This window comes from Musca domestica, unplaced genomic scaffold (assembly GCF_030504385.1).
Source record: "Musca domestica strain aabys unplaced genomic scaffold, Musca_domestica.polishedcontigs.V.1.1 33, whole genome shotgun sequence".
NCBI lineage: Eukaryota > Metazoa > Arthropoda > Insecta > Diptera > Muscidae > Musca > Musca domestica.
The window spans coordinates 9,338,882-9,359,662 of NW_026712312.1; the positions used below are offsets into that span (position 1 = coordinate 9,338,882).

Sequence of the window (20,781 nt, forward strand, 5' to 3'; positions counted from 1 at the left end):
AAGACACACACACATATACACATGGACGCACACAGATCCAAACAACAAGCGATGTGAGTGTTTGGATGCATCGGTATGTGGACATGAATAAAACTAAAACGTGGGCGCAGCAGTAACACGACTAAGTCATAGTTTGAGAACATTCTCACGCACACACACACACACACACATCCACTCATAGTTGGATATAATCTAACAAAGCGAAATAAAAAACACATCCTTTCCCACAAGCTTAGCATAGTAGTATTTTAAACCACACACACACACACACCCAACCAACCACCCATCCAAATAACCACCTACACACTCACACATTTTTTGTTTAATGCACGCCAAGGCAAAACAACAAAAAGGATGCACTTGATGCATGAATGTAACAATTCCTTGTTGCCCTTCATGAAAATAACAGAGCAGCAGCTGCGGAGGCTACTGCAACGGAATCAAGCAACCACCCGCCCGCCACTATGAGCACTCGTGAGAGTGTGGAAATGTTTTAAGTATTTCTCTTGTAAAACACTTTGTTATCCATTTGACAATGTATGAAGGACCCACTTCGTTGTAGCTGTTATGGACCACCGCCCATTAACGACGACGTTCGTCGGTTGTCCTGGCCCATCGCCTATTGATCAAAGGTCAAGTCTGTGTTGGATTTCTTTTGTGTGGTTGGTGGCGGTGGTGGTGGCTGGCCCTGTGCCGTATGTCTGTGTGACCCGTTCATCTCGATAAGCGAATGGCGTGCATCATGGATGGATTCCCACTCTAATGATTGTTCTAATGATAGCGTTTAAACGCCAAGGTTATGCTTCCGTTCCGTTTCCTTGTGACGCTCTCTGAATTACAGCTAAGTATGTCCTTCTATAGTCGGGGGATAATTTCAGCTGTAATTATTATTTCTTTTCTCCGATTGGCAAAAGACCTACAAAATGTTTTAGTTTTCCTCACATTTGTGGTTTAAAAAAAAAAACGTTTTTTGTTTTGCGGGACAAAGCTAAGTGGGCATCCTTTCCAAGGTATTTAGCAAGTGCAAGGAAATAAGAATTGTCATTCTGCAAAACATGAATGTACAAATGTGTTGATAATAAAGAATGTTCCCGCTGGTCATGCAAATATCATTTGAAGTCTTTATTCCATGCAACACTATGTGTGATTGAACCAAAAATTATGTAAAATCTGGAAATATTTGTTCTGCACATAGGATGTTATGTATGGATATTCCTATTTCGGCTAACCCGATCCAGCCCATCCGTCCGTCTGTCTATGTTAATTTGTAATCTCGCTACAGGTCGCGTGGAGGCAGGTGTAGGGTCAGAGTAGAAGTCTATTGTCTTTGGATATAATCGCAATATTCTTAGGGGTTGAAATGGACTGAAACAAGTAAAATAGTATCAGTCGGTTTTGCCGACAGATATACCTCCTCCAGCCTTGAGTTGTGATTATTCAAACTGCTGATTTTCTATAGGGAAGGTTCCGAAGCAGTTGGAAAATATTGACCAATTCACATCTGAAAAATATTACAACGTGCCAGATTTGGACTATATCGACTACTTCCCAGACTTTATATGGATGTGTAAAATTTGAAGAAAGTTGGATGCTTATTTTGCTTTTTTTGAGCGGTTTGTTTTTCAATAATTTTGAACCCTATGTGGGGGAGGTGCCAAAAAATGGTCCGATTTCTACCATCTTTATAACAGATCTTGTGTTGATGAAAATATTGAGATGTACCAAGTCTGAATGAATAATGTAAATGTGGGTCCACAATTTGATTTAGCTCCCATAAATCACTACCCCCAATTTTACTCCTATGTAGGCGTTTTAACATATGATTTCAATCAATTTTTGCCGAAGATTAATATTTCAGTTTGGAATAGGGTATACAAGTATGATCCAAAGATGCAGATATATGCAGCCGAAATCTATATTTTTGTAATCTAAACACTTTTTTAGTATTATGGAAAAACGTTTGAGAGTGCCAAGGAATGCCCTCCTTTAACTATTACATATATCACTCAATTATATATTGCACATTAGTTGTTGTTTATTATATATTAACTTACCTTTTCTATGGCATAACACCCATCTGCAATAAAAATAAGTTTAAATGAAATAAAATTAAAATAATTTTCTATTTTTTAATTATTAAAATCATATCTAACAAGTAAAATACAATATACACACCCAGCCTTGAGTTGTGATTATTCAAACTGATGACTCTCTACGGGGAAGGTTCCGAAGCAGTTGGAAAATATTTTCAATTCAATTTTCATATTTCATCTAATACGGATAAAAATATTTGTATGTGCAAAATTTGAAGGAAATGGAACATTAATATCCAATTTTATGTGAAATCATAAATTCCGATAAATTAGATATTCATATCAGATTTCTGGTTAGGAGAAATATTTAAATATAGCAAGTTATAAAGAATTGCCGACTTGTTTTGAAAGTTATGACAGATATGAGTATTGAAAATTGTGACCCTTTGTAGTTGAGGTATCTGGAGGGGTTGACAAAGGTATATCATCTTCACAACAGATCATGCGTTAGCAAAAATATTTGGATGTGTTAAATTTGAAGATAATTAGTTGCTTTGACCTTACGTGGAGGAGGTACAAAAAATGGTCCCATCGTTTTAACAGATCTTGTGTTGATGGACATATTGACATGTACCAAGTCTGAATGGAATCGGATGTTACTTTCACGTTTTATGAGCTTCTTGGTTACTAAAAATTTTGGCCCTTTGTGGGGTAAGCACCGGAAGGAGTAGACCGATATATTCCATCATTACACCAGACCTTGGGTTAATAAAAATATTGTGATGTGTGTAATTTGTACAATCGGACACTTATGTACCTCACATTTTATAAGAGTTATAATTGTGGGGGAGGTACTTTATGTATTTTTCAATTTTCGCATCTGATCTAGCACTGATGGAAATATTAGGATTTGCAAGGTTGGAGCAAAATCAGATTATCCTATCTATTTCTGTGCAGTATATTGTGGGAGTGGAACGATGTTACCCATTTCCGAACTCGATCTAAGTTTGATAATAAGTTTTGGCCATATCAAATGATGTATACCGTCTGTAGCCTTATGGCTGAAGGTATAAAAATGCTTATCTATTTATGTCCTTAAATGTTGTTTTGCAACGTAAAAAAGTTTTTTTTTTTTGATAGACCCACGCCAGAAACAATGATTTTAGAAAATATATATAAAAATCCCAAAAGATCCCAAGTACACATCCTACGAATTTCACATACCTCATGAAAGACATACAACTTATTTTGTGCGTCATGTACTTGTTAAAGCAATACAATACAATATCTGAATAAAAGCTTTCCTCTCTAAATTTCAACACCAATTTAGCTCTCCTGAAACTAGTAATTTTACGATTTGAATTTAATTTTTGTAAAGAAAATCGCAATAAAAACCACAAAGGTGGCTTACGACACTTTAGTGAACATATAATGACTTAACCCATCTCCTAAAGTTATACTCCACCCAAGAAAATCAAGCTAACGGAAATACCTAGAGAAGAACACGAAATTCTTGTAACGCTATTAAAGCGAACTGAAACTAATGAGAAACGGAAATGTTCGCGTAACATTTGCATGACAGTTACCTTTGGTTGCTGCTGCTGCCGCTGGTGCTGCTAAACTTTTCCAAATACGCCAAAGTGAAATCCTCTTCAAGAAGTAAACGAACATTTCCTCAGGAAATGCTAAACTTTGTAAAAATCATCAGCAGCGGCAGCAGCAGTAAACACTTCCTACGAGGAGAGCTAACAAACCGAAATTCAAGTTAGGACAAAAAGTCGGTTGGAGAGGGAAAGCCACAGAACACCAGTTCTAGAATACACAACAAATTGTCGCAGTTAGATACAAGAAAGAACACATGACAAGCGTCACATTCGCACAAACACACACACGTTCGCACATTTAGGACGTGTCAACGAATTATGGTTTGTCCAATAATTCCAGAGACATATTTTTGATGAACTAATGTGGGGCTGTTGCACCATCAAAAACAGACGTTGCCCGCAAGTGTTCTTTGTCTGTTGTTTAGTCGTAAGAAGACGAAACGTAACACCCACACAGCCATGGGGTCCTCACCGCACGTGTACGACAGTAACGGCGAAAGACTCGTAAAATATTTGCCTACATTTACACACACATACACAGGCACATCAACGCATTCGCCTTTACACATGTCGGCTGTGTATAAACATATTTCCGTTTCCTTTTACTAAACTACACGTATCCATACATTCACACACTCACACCCTCACACACGTACATGCGTATGTTTGTATGTAAAATATTTGCCATAAGATAATGTCACATTCGCAATTTCCATTGCATAAAAACTAACAAAGCATTTTATTTAACTTAAGAACGCTGGATCCGGAGGTAAACTCTGTCATTGTATGGAGGGAAAAAGAAAGAGTGTACAGTGCGGCGAGTGGTGGGGTGCGGTGTAGGGGGACCTGGTGATGATGGCGCTGGGGTACTGACAGCAGTAACAGGATGCGGCAATAAGCCAACAGGAGTTGAAGTATATGACAATGCCTGTTTTCATTTGAACGCATGTTTGTATGTGCGCAGATATTGTAAATAATACAGTTAGAGGTGATGAAATCGGAACCGATTTTTACTTCTAAAAAAAAAAAACAGCACGCGCCACCTAAGACTGGTTACAAAATGAGGTTCCTTGCTTCATTTGCAGAGCACAATGGCCACCAAAATCTCCGGATATCAATCCGTTGGACTATTGTGTCTGGAGTATTTTGGAAAGCAAGGTTGGCACTAAAAAATACCAAAGTGTCGATCATCTCAAGCAATCGCTTCGCTGACAATGGGCCAAAATGCCGCAGAGCAACATTCGGGCAGCTTGTGACGGTTGCATTGGCCGTTTGAAGGCCATAATTCGTGCTCAAGGTGACCAATCCGAACAAATCTAAGCTTATTCTAAAATTTCATGCTATTTCCGACATTTTTGCTTTCATTCAATAAAATTTAAAAAAAAATAAAAATTATGGTGTTTGACTTTGTTGCAGTTTTTTTATCTCACCCTGTATATATATAAAGCTATATCTGAACCGATTTTCACGAAATTCGATGTACTTGCTTCTAGACTGAATTCAGTTGGATGTGCCATTTGGACTTATATTGGCCATTTGGTACACAATTAACCCGAAATCGGTTGAAGATATATGGAAACTATATCTGGATTTGAACCGATTCTCACCAATTTCAGTAGGGTTCGTCCTTGGGTCAAACAAATAGTGTTTGGAAATTTTATCTCAATCGGATAAATGCGACCTGCATTTTGATTACAAGAATGCATGGACGGACAGACTAACATGCATAAATCGACTCAGAAAGTGATTCTATGAAGATCCTCAAAACTATGGGTCTATCTCGATTATTACTATGTTACAAACAAATGCACTAGATATAATACCCGTATCGTTAACTGCTTATAGTTGACAAATCAATATAAGCAAATAAAAAATCTATAATTTTGATCGGCCGAACTTTGAATACCCTCCATCTTTTGGATAGAATTTGCAAATTTTCCCAAAAAAAAAATATTTTAAAATTCCTGCTAAAATCCTAAAAATACCGAATATAGGGCGCTACAGTTATATTGGGGCTATGCGAAGACCCAAACCTACATATGCAATTTTCTGAAGTAAGTACACATTAGGAACTCCAAGAATACGAAATTTGAAACAATTCCGTTGGCATATGTCGCTAAAAGCATCATAATACCGAATGTAGGGAAGTACAGTTATATGGGACTATTCGAAGAGGTTTACCTCCAGTGTTTTCTTATTCCGGTTTCAATTATCATACTTTGGCCGATACTGTTCTCAACCGATACGTTGTGCTCATCCACAATATGAAGTAAATTGCAGCAACAAGGACAACATCTACATTTTACAGACAGCAACAGCAATAACAACTACAACAAATGGTATTCATTGAACAATAAACTTATTCAAGGTAATACCATTTGCCACAATTGCTTTTTAAGATAATGCAAAATAAAAACAGCAACAACAACAAGAACAACAACAGCAGCATACAGCGATGCACAAGAGTGGGATAGGACAGGCAGCACCAGGACAGGCATGGATGTTGGCGACAGAGGCAACAACAGCCGCCGCTGCAGCAGCTGCTGCTGCAGCACAAAATATGCAATTCAACTGTGAGAAGGACTTCGCAATGGATCCTTTGCTACTTTGCCATACATGAAGGATAAATTATTGAATGAATTGAAAACATTCTCTTGCGAGAAATAATCAAAGCCTGTCCCAGCCTCATCCTCCTGCTCCGTTGGGAATTTTCATAGTAAATTTATGAGCATTTCGTAGAAAATTGAATCATGATTATCATTATATGCAGCACGACAATAGCAGCAGGATGATGGGTTTTCTTTCTCTCATTTTGTGTTTGCAAGAAAAATCCAATAGAGTGGAGATGAATGCAGGCGGTAGCTTTTGTTTTCTCCTTTTCATTTTTTCGAAGGTAAAGAAGCAACACTTTGTCTCTGACGTCTCGGCAAATTTGAAAATCAGGTGAAAATATTTGCCAAAAAATGTCTCAATTAATCTATCGAAGTATGAATAAATGCTTTGCTTTAGGTGTTCTACATATGAGTTCGTAATGGATACTACAGCCTAAGACAGAAAATTGTCTGTGCAGATCCACGTCTTCGTATAGCCCCCATATAACGGCACCTCCCGATATCCGGTATTTTTAAGATTTAAGCGACATTATTCACCGGAATTTTTTCAAATTTGGTATTTGAAGTAAGGGATACTACAGCCTATGACTGAAACTGTCTGTGCAGGGCCACGTTTTAGTATGGCCCCCATATAATGGTATGATCGGTAGTTCGCAATAGGCATCACCTTCTTTAGCTGCTAATTGGATCCAGAAGTCCACGTTTTACATAACTCCATATAAGTGTAATAACTTATGTTCGGAATTTAAAAAAAGAAAAACAATATTTTTAACAATTTTTTACATTTTTCAAGTTCCCTCCAACTGGTGGAGGGCTGCTGCTTCTTTTTTATTGTATATATTTTTCAAAATGATGGGTGCGTAAATCGCATCAGTACTCCGAATCCTGTGTTAATAAAAGTATTGAGATTTGAAGAAAACTATTTTTTTAAATTAACATTTTTTTAAATATCTACCCTTTTTCCCAAAGGAACCAGAAGGAATGGGTCAGTTGAGGCTTTTTTATTTATATAAATCTGATATCATGAAGTGCGATGATGTTGTTTGAAATATTATGGTTTTATTTGAAAGATTTAATCGCATTTTCAAACTTGATAGAAGTTGAAAGGAAATATTACGATGTGCAAAACACTCCCTTCAAGAAAGTATCCGATTAAAAAAATACATATGACTAAAATCGCAATTGTCGAAAACGTGAGTCCTGATATTTTACAATAATCATTACATGGTTTTCTAACAATTAATCATTTACGGATAAAAGCTTTAGCCCATGCGATTTTACCCAATATCTTGTACCTAATCGTATTTAGTTATATTTTATCACACACAATCAACCCCTCATCTTCAGTAAAGTTTCACATTTTCTTTTGCATACATTTTTTAGCACAAACTTCATGGCTTCATTGTATTGTATAAACACAAAACACCCAAAAACAACAAAACATTGCGTTGCGATAAAATAGAATAGAATTTAATTTAATTAAGGTAAATATCCCGCAGGTCCAAGCTTTTTTGAAAGGACCTAGCCCACCCCAAATTCAGTTTTATTAATGAGAAAGATGTCTACATAAATAAAACAAACACTTGCCCCGCTCTCACCACCTCACCACACCGAAGTCTGCCAATTCGGGCAACATCTTTGGCAGGAAAAAGAAATCAATGAAATTTGAATTTCCTTCGTCTTCGAGAAAATAGAAAACAAAAAAAGCAAAAATCCTGAATACGAAATTCGATACACAACTGTTGTTGTTGTTGTTGTTGTAGTTTTGTTGTATCGAATTTGATTCGCCATTGCATGAATTAAACAATAGCCATATTTATTTACTGCCGCCTGCTGCAGACCCTGCTGCCCTAGCCCCTGGCATAACAATATCAATCATGGGCAGGAGAAGAAGAAGCAGATGCATGGACTTAGGACAAGTAAAGAGAATAATCTTAGAGACATTCATAACTACACACATACAGACATTCGCCAACTACTCATATTTCGTTCGATATCATTGATTTACATTTGAGAATGCAGTTTCTTTTGTTCGCATTTTCTCCATCTCCGTCTTCTTTAGACACCAACCAAAGCTGTGGAAGAAATTCGTCCAAGTATTTGGGAGGGGGGTGTCCAAATTGGATTCAAATGACAACGATTGAAGAATCTTTGAATAGTTACTATCTTAGAATCACCATTATCCTTATCCCCATTCTTGTCAATGTCGTTGTCCTTCCATCAAGAGAGTGCAGCCATCAAGAGGAAAGAAAAAAAAACTATTGCACATTGTTGGTTGGTAACTTGGCAAAGGACCTTCAAGTGTTCCAAAGAATCCGAACTAAGAATGGTAAACGGAGGAAGAAGGAAAATGCCCTGCTGATGGCAGGATGTAAGTAAAGAACGCTTTGGCTCTGCTGCTGCTGCACTCGAGCTGATGTCGATGCTAAAATCCAAGGATAACAACATCAGCATCAATAGAGTCAACTAAATCTAAACAAGCAGCCGTACAAACAGTGGTAATGCCACCAATCAAGTCGAAATCATTGTCTTTGCGAGATTACACTCACACATGCATACATTCACTCACAAACACACACACACATGCACACACTCAACGATATCAGTTCATATTACTTGACAAAATACCAGCAGAAGATGATGGCGATGATTCACTGAAAACCTTCGAATAATTACACGCCCGCCACACCCATTCCATTTTGGCCGTTCCGGCAAAACGCTTGCAGCTGGCTGCCATTACATTGGAACTTTCCTCCTTCAGCAGCATTTCAAATTTCAAAATCCGCCATTTGGAGACGAAATAAACGAAGAACGGGCGATTATTCACTCGATTGAATTTCAAATTTAAATTTCTGTTGCTATTCTTGTTTTTTCTTCTTCTGCTTCTTCCTTTGCTGGCTATTCCTTGAAAAAGGAAAATGATGTAAGAAAGAAGAGGAAGAAGAAGAAAACTTAACGAAAAGCACAGGAAGTCTGTTGGAGGGCAGCTTGTGGCGAGGTATATATATATATTGAGGTCAATTTCAAATAAAAAAAACCCGACGAAAGAAAGAAAAGCAACATCTTTGTCTTTGGTCCACTGAGAAAACTAAATTGGTACAAAATGCTCACTCAATGCCCGCATATGAATTGTACGCTCTGGAAATATGTTTCCGTTTTTCTGGGGCGTCACGGTTTGCTGCACTTCGCCTTAGTTAGCATTTCATACACTAAAGCAATTACGACCTAATATACATACAAATTAAATTTGGAAATATTCAAGGGAGGGGAAAAGAGAATTACCAACATTTTAATTTAAAACTACATCGCATCCCAAATGGTATGGAAGAGGATGACTTTTAAGGGCATCTATTTTATGGAAGAAGTTTTGACCTGTTATGTGAAAAACATGGGATGCTATATACCTTCGTAGCCAGGTATGTCTTTCGAAAGTATTTGGGGAGGACAGCTTTTTTAAATAAAATGTTCAAAAAATATCTAAAAATTGATCATTTGGGATGAGATCTCTTGAAACTACTCACAATGACTGACAGGCAAAACAATTTTGAAATTTGACAAAGGATAACATAAACAGAAAGGTACGATATAAGCATTCCAAAAAATATTCTATTGAGAATGTTTCGAAAGTAGTTTTTTGTGACAAAAATTTCAACTTCACTATTAACTAGAGATCTTTTTGAATGCTTTTATTCCAATAGCTGAATACTGAAGTAACCAAACTGTAGGGGTGTGCCTAGGCCTGAACCTACGATGACTTTTTTGCAAAAATGTCCTCTTCCTATGCCCTGAGAATCCAAAAGTCAAATTCGAAAGTGTTCGAAAACGTATGAAGATCGGAAATGTTGGAATTGAAGGAAATTTGGAGCTTCGTAGAACTTTTAGAAAAAACATCAAAAATCCAATTGTTATGCCTTCTATCATTTATCTGTCATTTTTCCACATCAAACATTAGTTGGAGACAAGTTAAAAAGTATCTGTCGGTTTTGCCAACAGATGTATACCCTCAGCCACTGTTCATTTATTTTAATAAATTTTGACTTGCGTTAAGATTATCCAAACTGGGCCTCAATTCTTGTTCTGTGAAAATGTGAAATGAAAACTTTTATAAAGGAAAGAAATGTCAAATGAAAAAATTTATAAAGAAAATATTTTTCATTTCATATTTTCATAGAACAATAATCCAGCCCCTGTTGACCAATTATGGGTGAGGCTTCAAAGGAGTGGATCAATATCGACTACTTCATTCACCTTTACATGAGAAATGTAAAATTTTTTGGAAAATTAAGAAATGTGCTTGAGGTACCAGATAATGTGGACCGAACTATTCCTCTTCATCTATTATTCTTCTATTCTTTTGTAGGGAGGAATAGATGAATTCTATATTTACGTCAGATCTCAAGCAATCAAGTTTTAACAGAATCGCTGAATTGTTTCGCAAATTATAAGAGATTTAAATATGTCAAAACTGTCATGTGGGAAAATTGAAGAGAATCGGATGCTTATTTCGCATTTTATAAGAGTTATAATTATTTTTAAGGTTAACCCTTTGTGTGGGAGGTACATGTTGGTGTAGACCGATATAGTCCAGTTTTCGCACCTGAACTACAACTGTTACAAATATTGATATTTGCAAAGTTTGCACACAACTGGATGATCCTTTCGTGTTCTATACGGTTAATGATTTTCTGTGAAAAATTTTACCTTTTGTGAGGGAGATACCAGAAGGAGTGGACCGGTATTGCACATCTCCAAACTCGATCTATGTTTGACTATAATATTACGATGTACCCAGTTTGGATCAAATCGCATACTGCCTTCAAGAGTTATTCGCGCACCAGGCAGTCAGACAGACGGACGGACAACCCTAGATCGACTTCAAATGTCCTGAAACGGATTTGGTCCAAAGAGACTTAGGGTCTAAAACCATTAGTTCGATGAGGCACGTATCAAATAATATATAATCTCTCTTACCATATGCCTGAGGGTAAAATTATGTGTCGGTTTAGCCAGGTGTTTCCGTATGTCATCATGGCCTTGCACCATTTAAGATAGAGCTTTAAATATTATAGTTATAGGGCGTTTAATATTGAGGTATTTTGGTCCATGTTTAGATATGGCACCTGTAACGATGTATCGATGCTTTCTTAATTTAAATATTTTAAAATTTTCGTAGGTACTATATATACAGAAATGTGCGAAATTAATATTTTGCGATTTCAAACACATCTTCATCTGAATTCAAGTTTATTGTGAGTAATGATTAACGTTTTCCTACAAACATACTAAAACTCATCTGATTTCCCCCTCAATATTTGTACGAAATGTGTATTTAGTTTGTTTCGAAGTTGTACAACCACAAAATTTAATGAATTGACTACCACCTGCCTGGCAACAAATACAAAAAAAGGTTCTCAGCACATAATTCAGTCTTATCCCCAAAGAGATGACGAAATGGCTTCAGTCATTTGTTCAATGTTTGTTTATATCATAACCGTTATACTAGCCACCATCCACACTCACACCTCCATCACCGCCCCCGCACACTTGCTATTAAACGATTATCTTTGCGTTAGTGCAGGCAGCTTTTGTTGGTGTTGTTTTTACGGCACTAAAGCCACATACACACACACATATATATACATATTCTCCCAAAGATAATCCTCTCAAAGTATTAATGCCAGTTTATTATTTTTCTCTACTGATTCTCTGTCTTCTTTTTTCTTCTTCTTTTGCAGGTAATGTTGGTAAACAAATCAAAGGAGGATATTTGTTACGTTTTAAAAGTAAGTATTTATTCAGAGACTCTGCTTCACACACACACACTACCCCAGCCAGCAATAAAGTGTCCTGCCCCCACATAGGCAACGCATGTGTATGTATGGCCATGGTGGCCTTCCGAGCCATAGCATAAATTGTATTAAAAGCCAAAGTAGTAAACTTAAGTAAAAAAGTTAATAACAATAAAAGTAAATCATCTCTCTTGGAGACATGGCTGTGTTCCAGCAGCCTTGCAGCCACAGTGACCCCACCTAGGATAAGAGGCAAGTTTTGGCATGTGATGGCAACGACAGTAATGGTGGCAACACATTCCAACAACAACAATGACACGTAAAATGACACTTTCAATTCTAAAATTCCACAGCATCCGAAGAAGATTCATGAAAGTGGTAGAGGTCTAACGGAGACCGACACCAACGAACATCACAAATTAAAAAGAAGAAGAAGAAGAAGTTACACTACTCGTGGCCAGTGGTATGTTAAGCGACCAGTGTTGCCAGATGGATTCTCAGCTTTAAATTTTTTTCTTTCTTTCCTAAACCACACTTCGGACAGGGTATTATGACTTTGTGCATTTGTTTGTAACATAGAGAAGGAAGCGAGATAGACACACATTCTGAGTCGATTTATACATGCCCGTAAGTAAGTTCTTGCACTTTTTGGAATTTCAATGACTTTACCTCGAGCTTATTTTTCAATATTTGCCGAATGGAATATTGCGATATGTTCAGCTAACGAGCCATTTTTCGGCCACTGCGATGTGGGTTTCGATTAAGTCGCTTCTTTACTTTTCACATTCTGCCGATGTTCCCGTTTTCTTCCTCGACGTTGGGCTATGCTACCAGTATCACGGTAACGAGCAATGGCACGAGACACAAAATGTATTCACATTTAAATGCTGGAGTGCTCTAACGATAGCCACTTGTGGTTTTCCAGCCAAATAATAAGAAATCACACTATCACGCTTGAATTCTATCACGAATAACTTTTTTTCTGGAAAATTCTCACCAAAATGATTTTGTACGCTTGTAAACAATATAATGAGCCGTCACTGGAACAATTTGAACAGCTGTTGGGCGAGTGGCTTAGAAATGACAGCAGTCTTGGTTACAGCTTTTTCATCTCACCCTGTATATCTTTATACGATATCAAGTTTATGGTGCAATATCAGCCCAAATGGACTGAATTTTGGCAATTAGAAACCAATACCTTAAATTTGGTGTAAATCGGTTCAGATATAGGAATAGCTTCCATAAATATGTTTTGTCCGATTTGGGGTTTAAAGTCCCTCACACGCGTAATATGCACTCGACAACAATGAATATTGGAACCAGATATCAGATACAGCTCTGAAATAAGTGCATCAAATTTTGTCAAGATCGGTTCAGATTTAGATATAGCTCCTATATATATCTTCAAATGATTTCGGGTTAATTGTGCATCAAATAGCCAATATCAGTCCAAATGACCTGAATTTAGGCATATCCGACCAAATTTAGTCTAGAAGCAAGTACATCAAATTTGGAGAAAATCGGTTCACATATAGCTATAGCTCCTCTATATATATATATATGTCTCATCCGATTCCCTCACATTCGTAATATGCATTCGACAACAATGATCTTTCGTTCCAGATATCAGCTGCAGCTCAGAAATACCTTTGCCAAATTTTAGTGAGAACGGTTAAGATTTGGATATAGCTCCCATATATATCCTTTATCCGATTTAAGGTTTATTGTGCAAATAATGACTAATATCAGTTCAAATGAAGTGAATTTCCTTTCTATTTTGTGGAACTCGGCTGAGATATATCTTTTTTAATGTAATCCTTCTCGAAGTGATATCATGCACTCTATAGCAATTGTATTTAGTATAAAAGATTAAAATGTCTCCGTCAAATTTAACGACAATTGATTTAGAATTGGACATGCCTCCCATATATTTATTTCCTCTGAAACCAAATTATAACTGTTCTAAAGCCAAATGTTGATAGGTGGTATGACCTACTTCAAATAAATTCCTTTGTTACGGGAGCTCTACTGCAGTGAATATTTGCGAAAATATCCATTGTGGTGTAGGCCTCGCCCGACTTTGACTTTTTGTTATTGGTTTTAAATTCTACTTGTCTGGAAAGAGTTTACCTCAAGCAAGTACCACCGATCTCATTTAGTTGAGCTATGCTCCGTCATCTCTTCGACAAAATGTGGCAACTCTTGTCATTGAAGTTTTATATATACTTGTGCTAAGGAAGAAGGGCACACATATAGACATCATTGCCGCTGCAACTTTTCTCTCACACACACACACACGCAGTAGACCCCAAAAGAACAAACTAAAATTATGAACTACACAAAAGTCATAGCCAAAAACACTAACGCACCCATACACACAAACCGAACGCACACACTCACATAGGCAATTGTTTATGATGATGCTGTTGCTTTCACTGCGGATCTTCTCTCCTCACATGCGAAATGGTGATGATGATGACGACGAGGATTGCATGCTAGTGGGAGTAAAGGCGAATGTCGTTGGTGATAAGGAGTGAAAACGACTCAGAGTCGTAGCAACCAGCCAACACCAACAATACATTGTTCTTGTTGTTGTTGCTATTATAATGTGCCAAATCAGTACAAGTGCAATTCACACTTGTATGACACAGCAAAGTTTCGAAATTTCAGTGAATATTTGCGAAAAGAAAATCCCTCATTCTTGGCCAAAGAGATACGATGAAATCGTTTATGGAGCGTTAAAGAAAATAAGGATAGACCCAGGATGTGTGCTTGTGTAGATATGTTTAAATTGTTAAATTTAAAATGATTAGGCATTTATGTATTCGTTGGCAAGATACCGACTTCGGAAGTCAGTTTTAAGGTTTAAAATCAGACAAACTATTAACTAACTCATTCTATGCTTAAAATTGTTTGTTTTTTCACTAAATCTTTGTGTTTCTTTGGCTGATTGAAAAATTTTACTTAAAAATGAAAAAACTGTTTAATGAAACTATGCCATTTAAAAGTACAGATCAAAAGCGAATTTGATGCATCCATGGTACAATAAGGTAAAACAGTTTCGCAAAACTATTCAAATACACCTCTGATGCTGTCAAATTATTCAAAATTAGATGCAACAAGTTAATTGAATGTATTTGATATTTTCCCCTCATTATACTCTCAGCCATATGGCAAGAGAGGGTATATATTATTTGATGCGACCAAAACGTACCTCATCGAAAAACGGTTATAAACCCTACGTCTCTGTACCAAATTCGTTTCAAGACATTTGAAAACGATCTAGGCGTGTCTATCTGTCGTAGAAAGGGTATATAGCATTTGATGTAGCCAAAACGTACCTCATCGAAACAACGCTTTTATACCCTAGGTCTCTTTGGACCAAATCCATTTCATGACATTTGGAAACGATCTAGTTGTGTCCGTCCGTCTGTTTGGCTGGCTGGTGTATCCGAACACGTTCAAACTTGGTACACCGTAATAATATTGTAAAACTTAGATCGTGATCGGAGATGGACAAAATGGGTCCACTCCTTCTGGTACCTCCTACACAAAAGGTCAACATTTTCAAAGACAAATTATCAAATCCCAATATTTGTATAAGTTCTGTGTCAGGTGCGAAAAAGGAAAATATCGGCCCACTTCATCAAGTACCTCTTCCACAAAGGGTCACAATTTTAAATAATTACAACTCTTATAAAATGTGACATAGGAGTCCGATTTTCTTCACATTTCAAACACCTCAATATTTTTATTACCACAAAAGCCCTGGTGCGAAGATGGAGCACTCATTCTGGTAACCCACCCACAACGGGTCAAAATTTTGAATTATCAAAAAGCTCGTTATACGCGAATTGAGCTACCGATTCCTTTCAAACTCGGCACCTCTCAATATTTGAATAATCCAAACGATCATAAAATGCGAAATAAGTATTCGATTCATTCTAAGCTTCACACATTCCACATTTATCCATTAACACAAAATCTGGTGTGAAGATTGGTTCACTTCTTCTGGTACCTTCCCCACAAAGGGTCTAATACATATTTCGGTCCACCTATGGACCTATAGAATTGTAAGTGCTCGATTTTCTTTAAATTTTGCACATTCCAATATTTTTATCAGTATTAGGTGAAGAGGAATTCTTCGTTCCACTGTATCTGAACATTTGAACATTTTTCATTATGGGTTAAGTATTTTTAACCTGAGTTAGGGTTTTTTGGACAAAATACCTGGTTACCCGTTTATTCAACCCGAAAGTTGGGATACAAAATCCGGGTTTTATCCGGTTCTACAAAATGGGTAAAAGCATATGGTCATATGGTGGGTTTGCTTGCAACGGTTCCGGAGTAGTAGTAGTACCCCTAAAAAGTTGAAAAAGGACCCATTATGTGGTATTAAGATCTACAAACCACATTATAGCCTATATTCTTGTCTTTCCAAAAAATGTTCCAAATATGCTATCTCTTGTAGTTCCTAAGATATAAGTGATAAAAAGCATGAAATCATGATTTTCTCCACTAATATGTACCTAACCTTTATAGCTTTTTTAAGTAGCCGGGGCTTGATATTTTCTAGGTTTTAAAACTTTTATATGTAGCTGGTCATTGGCCAGGGCTTCAGATTTTCTCCTCTAGGACATGTCCAACACCGGCTACGTGATCCATAGTTCTTGTAAACTACAACTTTTCTAAACTCAATTTAAGCCTTGTTTTTTTTCTGGGGACTTTTTCGGACAAACGGTCATACTCCCCATGGGGGTTATGTCCGTTTTTGGAAGCGGACGTAGTCCTCACACTATTATGGGAGTTATGACCAAAATAAAATCAGACATAATCCCCATATTTCCAATGGGGATTAGTTTGTGAGGATTATGTCCGGCCACCAAATTATCACATATCGCTTTAAAAGTAGAACTAGAACCAAATCTGGCACCTTGTAATATTTTATCAGACTTAAGTTAGATACGAATTGGACAATATTTGCCAATCCATTCGGATTCATGGCCGTGTCGGAGTGTGTTAAACTACAAATATAATTCGCAAACATTTGCTGTACCTATGTCTTAGCTAAAATATTGGCATTTTGTTTTTTTTCTTATGCTAATCATATGCGACATCAGCCAGAAGTAAAACTTCTAGTTTTGAAATAAGACCATCCTAGAAGCTTCGTAACTGTTATAATGACCGCTGTAGCAAATGTCTTTATTTTCTCAATACCTCCCCATGGTAATTTAGTCCCCATTTATGTTCATTATTTTTTAGAAATGATCGTTAAAAAATCTTTCTGCCAAAAACCCTCATAAATACGGGGATAAAACGATATCTGAAATATGTTTGTATGTAGAAATTCGCACACACACACACACTGTCAACTACAAGCGCACATTTTTTGGTGACAGCCTAGAGTAATCCATGTTTAGTGGCACTAAAAGTGTTTGGCATTTTGGGCCCAGGAGACACTGGATTTCGTTCATTGCTTTGCGATGTTGGTTTGCCGCTGCCCAGCCAGCCATGGCTTGGCTCTGCCTGTTTGCGTCTGTCTGTCTGTCTGTAGCTTCATTACAGACAAATGACTCGAAGGATAGATGTCTGGCGGGTACGGCCGTAAGTGCTGGGAAATACGACAAACAACGATGGAAATGATGATAATAGCGATGATAATGACGACAATGAAGCCCAAATTATGAGCGGCATCAGCGACAAACAGCCGCAGCAGCAGCAGCATCAAGTCATAGCTTGACAATCCTCAAACAAATGATGCTGCGGAATTTTACAGTTGTCACATTAAAATTTCATAAAACAAAACAAAAAAAAAGAAGGCATCGAATATCGAGATGTGTGTGTCAGTCTGGTTTGGGCCGAAATGAGGAAACTTTCTTCAATATCCGAACATTCCTCTTATCAAAGCATAAAAAACATTCTCTCCCCCCACACACATACATACATAAATTTGGTGGATATATATTGAATATTTGTGTATGAAGTAGGATCCAAGGCAAAACATTTACTTGAGTGGTGCTGCCTTTGCTGCTCCCGCCTACCCGCCAGCCAGTCAGTCAGCAGTCGATGTGTGGTTAAGTGGGAAAAGTTTTCATGTTCGAATTGTTTGTTTATGGCCGGGCATAATAAAATATACAATAGTCCCATACAAATGATCGGAATAATGGTCATGACGACGACGACTACAACGAGAATGGGGAGCATGACGATGATGACATGCATGGACCCGAATGTGTTCAACAACAAGAACAACAACACCGGCACACTTTTGTTGGGGACACACTGACAGACCAGACCAAACCACTGGGATGATATTTCCGTTTCAGGCTTAATGTTAAACAGATGGTGCACCTCACAAATAATGAAATGACAACAGCAAAAGCAGCAACAACAACACTGAATTTATTGGCCCCAGCTCCTTTGGTGGTGTGCTGCTGGCCGTTATGCCAATTGAAACAATCGAGACTATTTGGGTTGTAATATTTTGTTTTTATTTTCGTTTTTCACAAATCATAATGTTTTCCGAGTCATCATCACCGCCATCGCCACCGCCATCGTCGTCATCAAAATGTGACCGTCAATAAATAATGGTAGTTTCTATTGAATTTGTGAAACAAAAACATCCATGATATGCTGCCATTGCAAACATCAGTTGCTGGAAATTGAACTTAACCCCCCATCGGGCTAATGTGTACCACTCCAAATGACATTTGAAAGTCATATCGGGAAAAGGTTCTTCTACACAAACAGCCATTCGAATATTGGCAATACCAGCCACCAACGCCACCATGTCAGCCATTTTGAGGAAAATTTGTTTTTCGTCAAAAATTATAATGATTTGGATACAATCGATGACACAGCAGCAGAGCAGATCATAACAATTGAGGGAAATGTAGACACAAACACGCATACACATACATGTGTCATGTTGGAAAACAGACATACATAATTCAAATCAATGGGTTCCAAAGATATGCCTTGTTTTCCCACTTGTCGAAATTATGTGATTGAAGCGTATCTATCGCTTTAGACACCAAAAATCCCATAAAATATTATGAAGTGTGGGCCGATGGGCCAGTATTGTACATTTCGAACCATAATAAATATCATAAAAATATTGCGACGTGACAGGTTTGGACTATATCTGCTACTTCCTTTACTTAAAAAATATTGGTATCGGCAAAATTTCAAAATGTTTACCCTCTGTGGGGGAGTGGACCAACATATCCCATCTTCACAGTAGATCGTCTGTTAGTAGAAATAATACAAATCATTTTGGTTATTCAAAATTCTGTTCCTTTGTGGGAGAAGTATCAGAAGGAATTGTCCGATCTCTACCATCCTTATAACAGATCTTGTGCTGATCGAAATATTGAGATCTGCCAAGTCTGAATGGAATCGGATGTTAATTTCGCGTTTAATGAGCTTTATGAATATTTAAAATTGTGACCCTTTGTGGGGGAGGTACAAGATGCAGAGGACCGATATATTCCACCTTCACACCAGACCTTGGGTTAATAAACATATTGAGATGTGTGTAATTTAAAGACAGTCGGGCTCTTACATCACATTTTATAAGAGTTATAATTATTCAAAATTTTGAACCTTTGGGGAGGTACTTGATGTAGTGGATCGATATTGCCCATTCCGCACCTAACCTAGCACTGATGCAAACATTAGGATTTGCAAAGTTGGAGCAATATCGGATTATCATTTCTCTTCCTGTTCTGTAAAATATTTTTTTTTTTTGAAAATTTTGACCTTTTGTGCCCATCCCCGGACTCGATCTAAATTTGATAATAATATTACGATGTTGCAAGTTTGGACCAAATCGGATACTCCCTTTGAGAGTTATCGTGCGCAGCAGCAGGCAGACAGACAGATGGACGGACATGCTAGATCGACTTCAAATGTCCTGAAACAAATTTGGTCCAAAATAACCTAGGGTCTAAAATTGTTATTTCGATGAGGCACGTTTTGGCCGTATCAAATGATATGTGCCCTCTGTAGACATGTGGCTAAGTCAAAGTTCCTGTAAAACAACAACCCAAACTCTAGACCTATTTTGAGCATTTTTGAAATGTCACAGAACAAGGGAGGCCTTAGAAAGTTATTTTTACAGGAAGCTTGCAGAGTTGTATCTGTCGACGAGCTGTAAGATAAGAAAATAATTATAGAAATGGAAATTCTAAATAATGTATCAGGGAACTCGAAAATACCAACAATAGGAGACCATCGTTGTAAAAGGGCTAAATCCTAAATCTCCAGAGAACATATTTTCCGAGGTAGTGTTTTACCCATTAAGATTTCAAAAAGTAAAGCCGATGAGGAAAAGCTGAAAAATGTTTTTTTTATCAAAAAAATTATATCAAATGAGGGTCCAATGCCAAATAAAAGACAAGTTAGAAATTGGGACTGAAACCTGAATTATCGGAAATCAGGATATACAGAATTTATCCCAAATAGATTACCAATCTTGAACATTTCCTTTTCTTTAAAAAATAAAATTAAGACCCGCGGCCAGAGTCGTATTTTCGACTGTGACTTATAAGTAGCGCTTCCGACACCGCAGCTTTACTTATATCGACTTCAGATTTTGTGCTGACTTACAAAATATATACCCCGTTTCAAGTTGGACTGTGTTCGACCATATCCAGTTGTTTTTCTATTTTATTTTCCACAAAATATTGTGTGTCAAGTGAAAGATTTACCCAACGTGACCCGTGTCATCCAATAGCTTTAA

The 20,781-nt window shown here is 37.2% G+C and overlaps 1 protein-coding gene and 1 long non-coding RNA gene across 3 annotated transcripts in view; one reads left to right on the forward strand and one right to left on the reverse strand.

Annotated features, from left to right (window-relative positions):
- LOC131803726 (uncharacterized) overlaps window positions 1-20,781 on the reverse strand; it is a 117,645-nt gene that overhangs the window by 87,735 nt on the left and 9,129 nt on the right. Inside the window, exon 2 of the long non-coding RNA XR_009342755.1 lies at window positions 2,055-2,077. This is a non-coding gene — a long non-coding RNA (uncharacterized LOC131803726). The remainder of the gene's footprint in view (window positions 1-2,054; window positions 2,078-20,781) is intronic.
- The window catches only part of LOC101898097 (uncharacterized), a 58,146-nt gene that overhangs the window by 26,859 nt on the left and 10,506 nt on the right, over window positions 1-20,781 (forward strand). For both annotated transcript variants that reach the window (XM_005188136.4, XM_059125346.1), the window contains exon 3: window positions 11,985-12,032. In XM_005188136.4, the coding sequence (XP_005188193.1) occupies window positions 11,985-12,032 (48 nt within the window). The remainder of the gene's footprint in view (window positions 1-11,984; window positions 12,033-20,781) is intronic.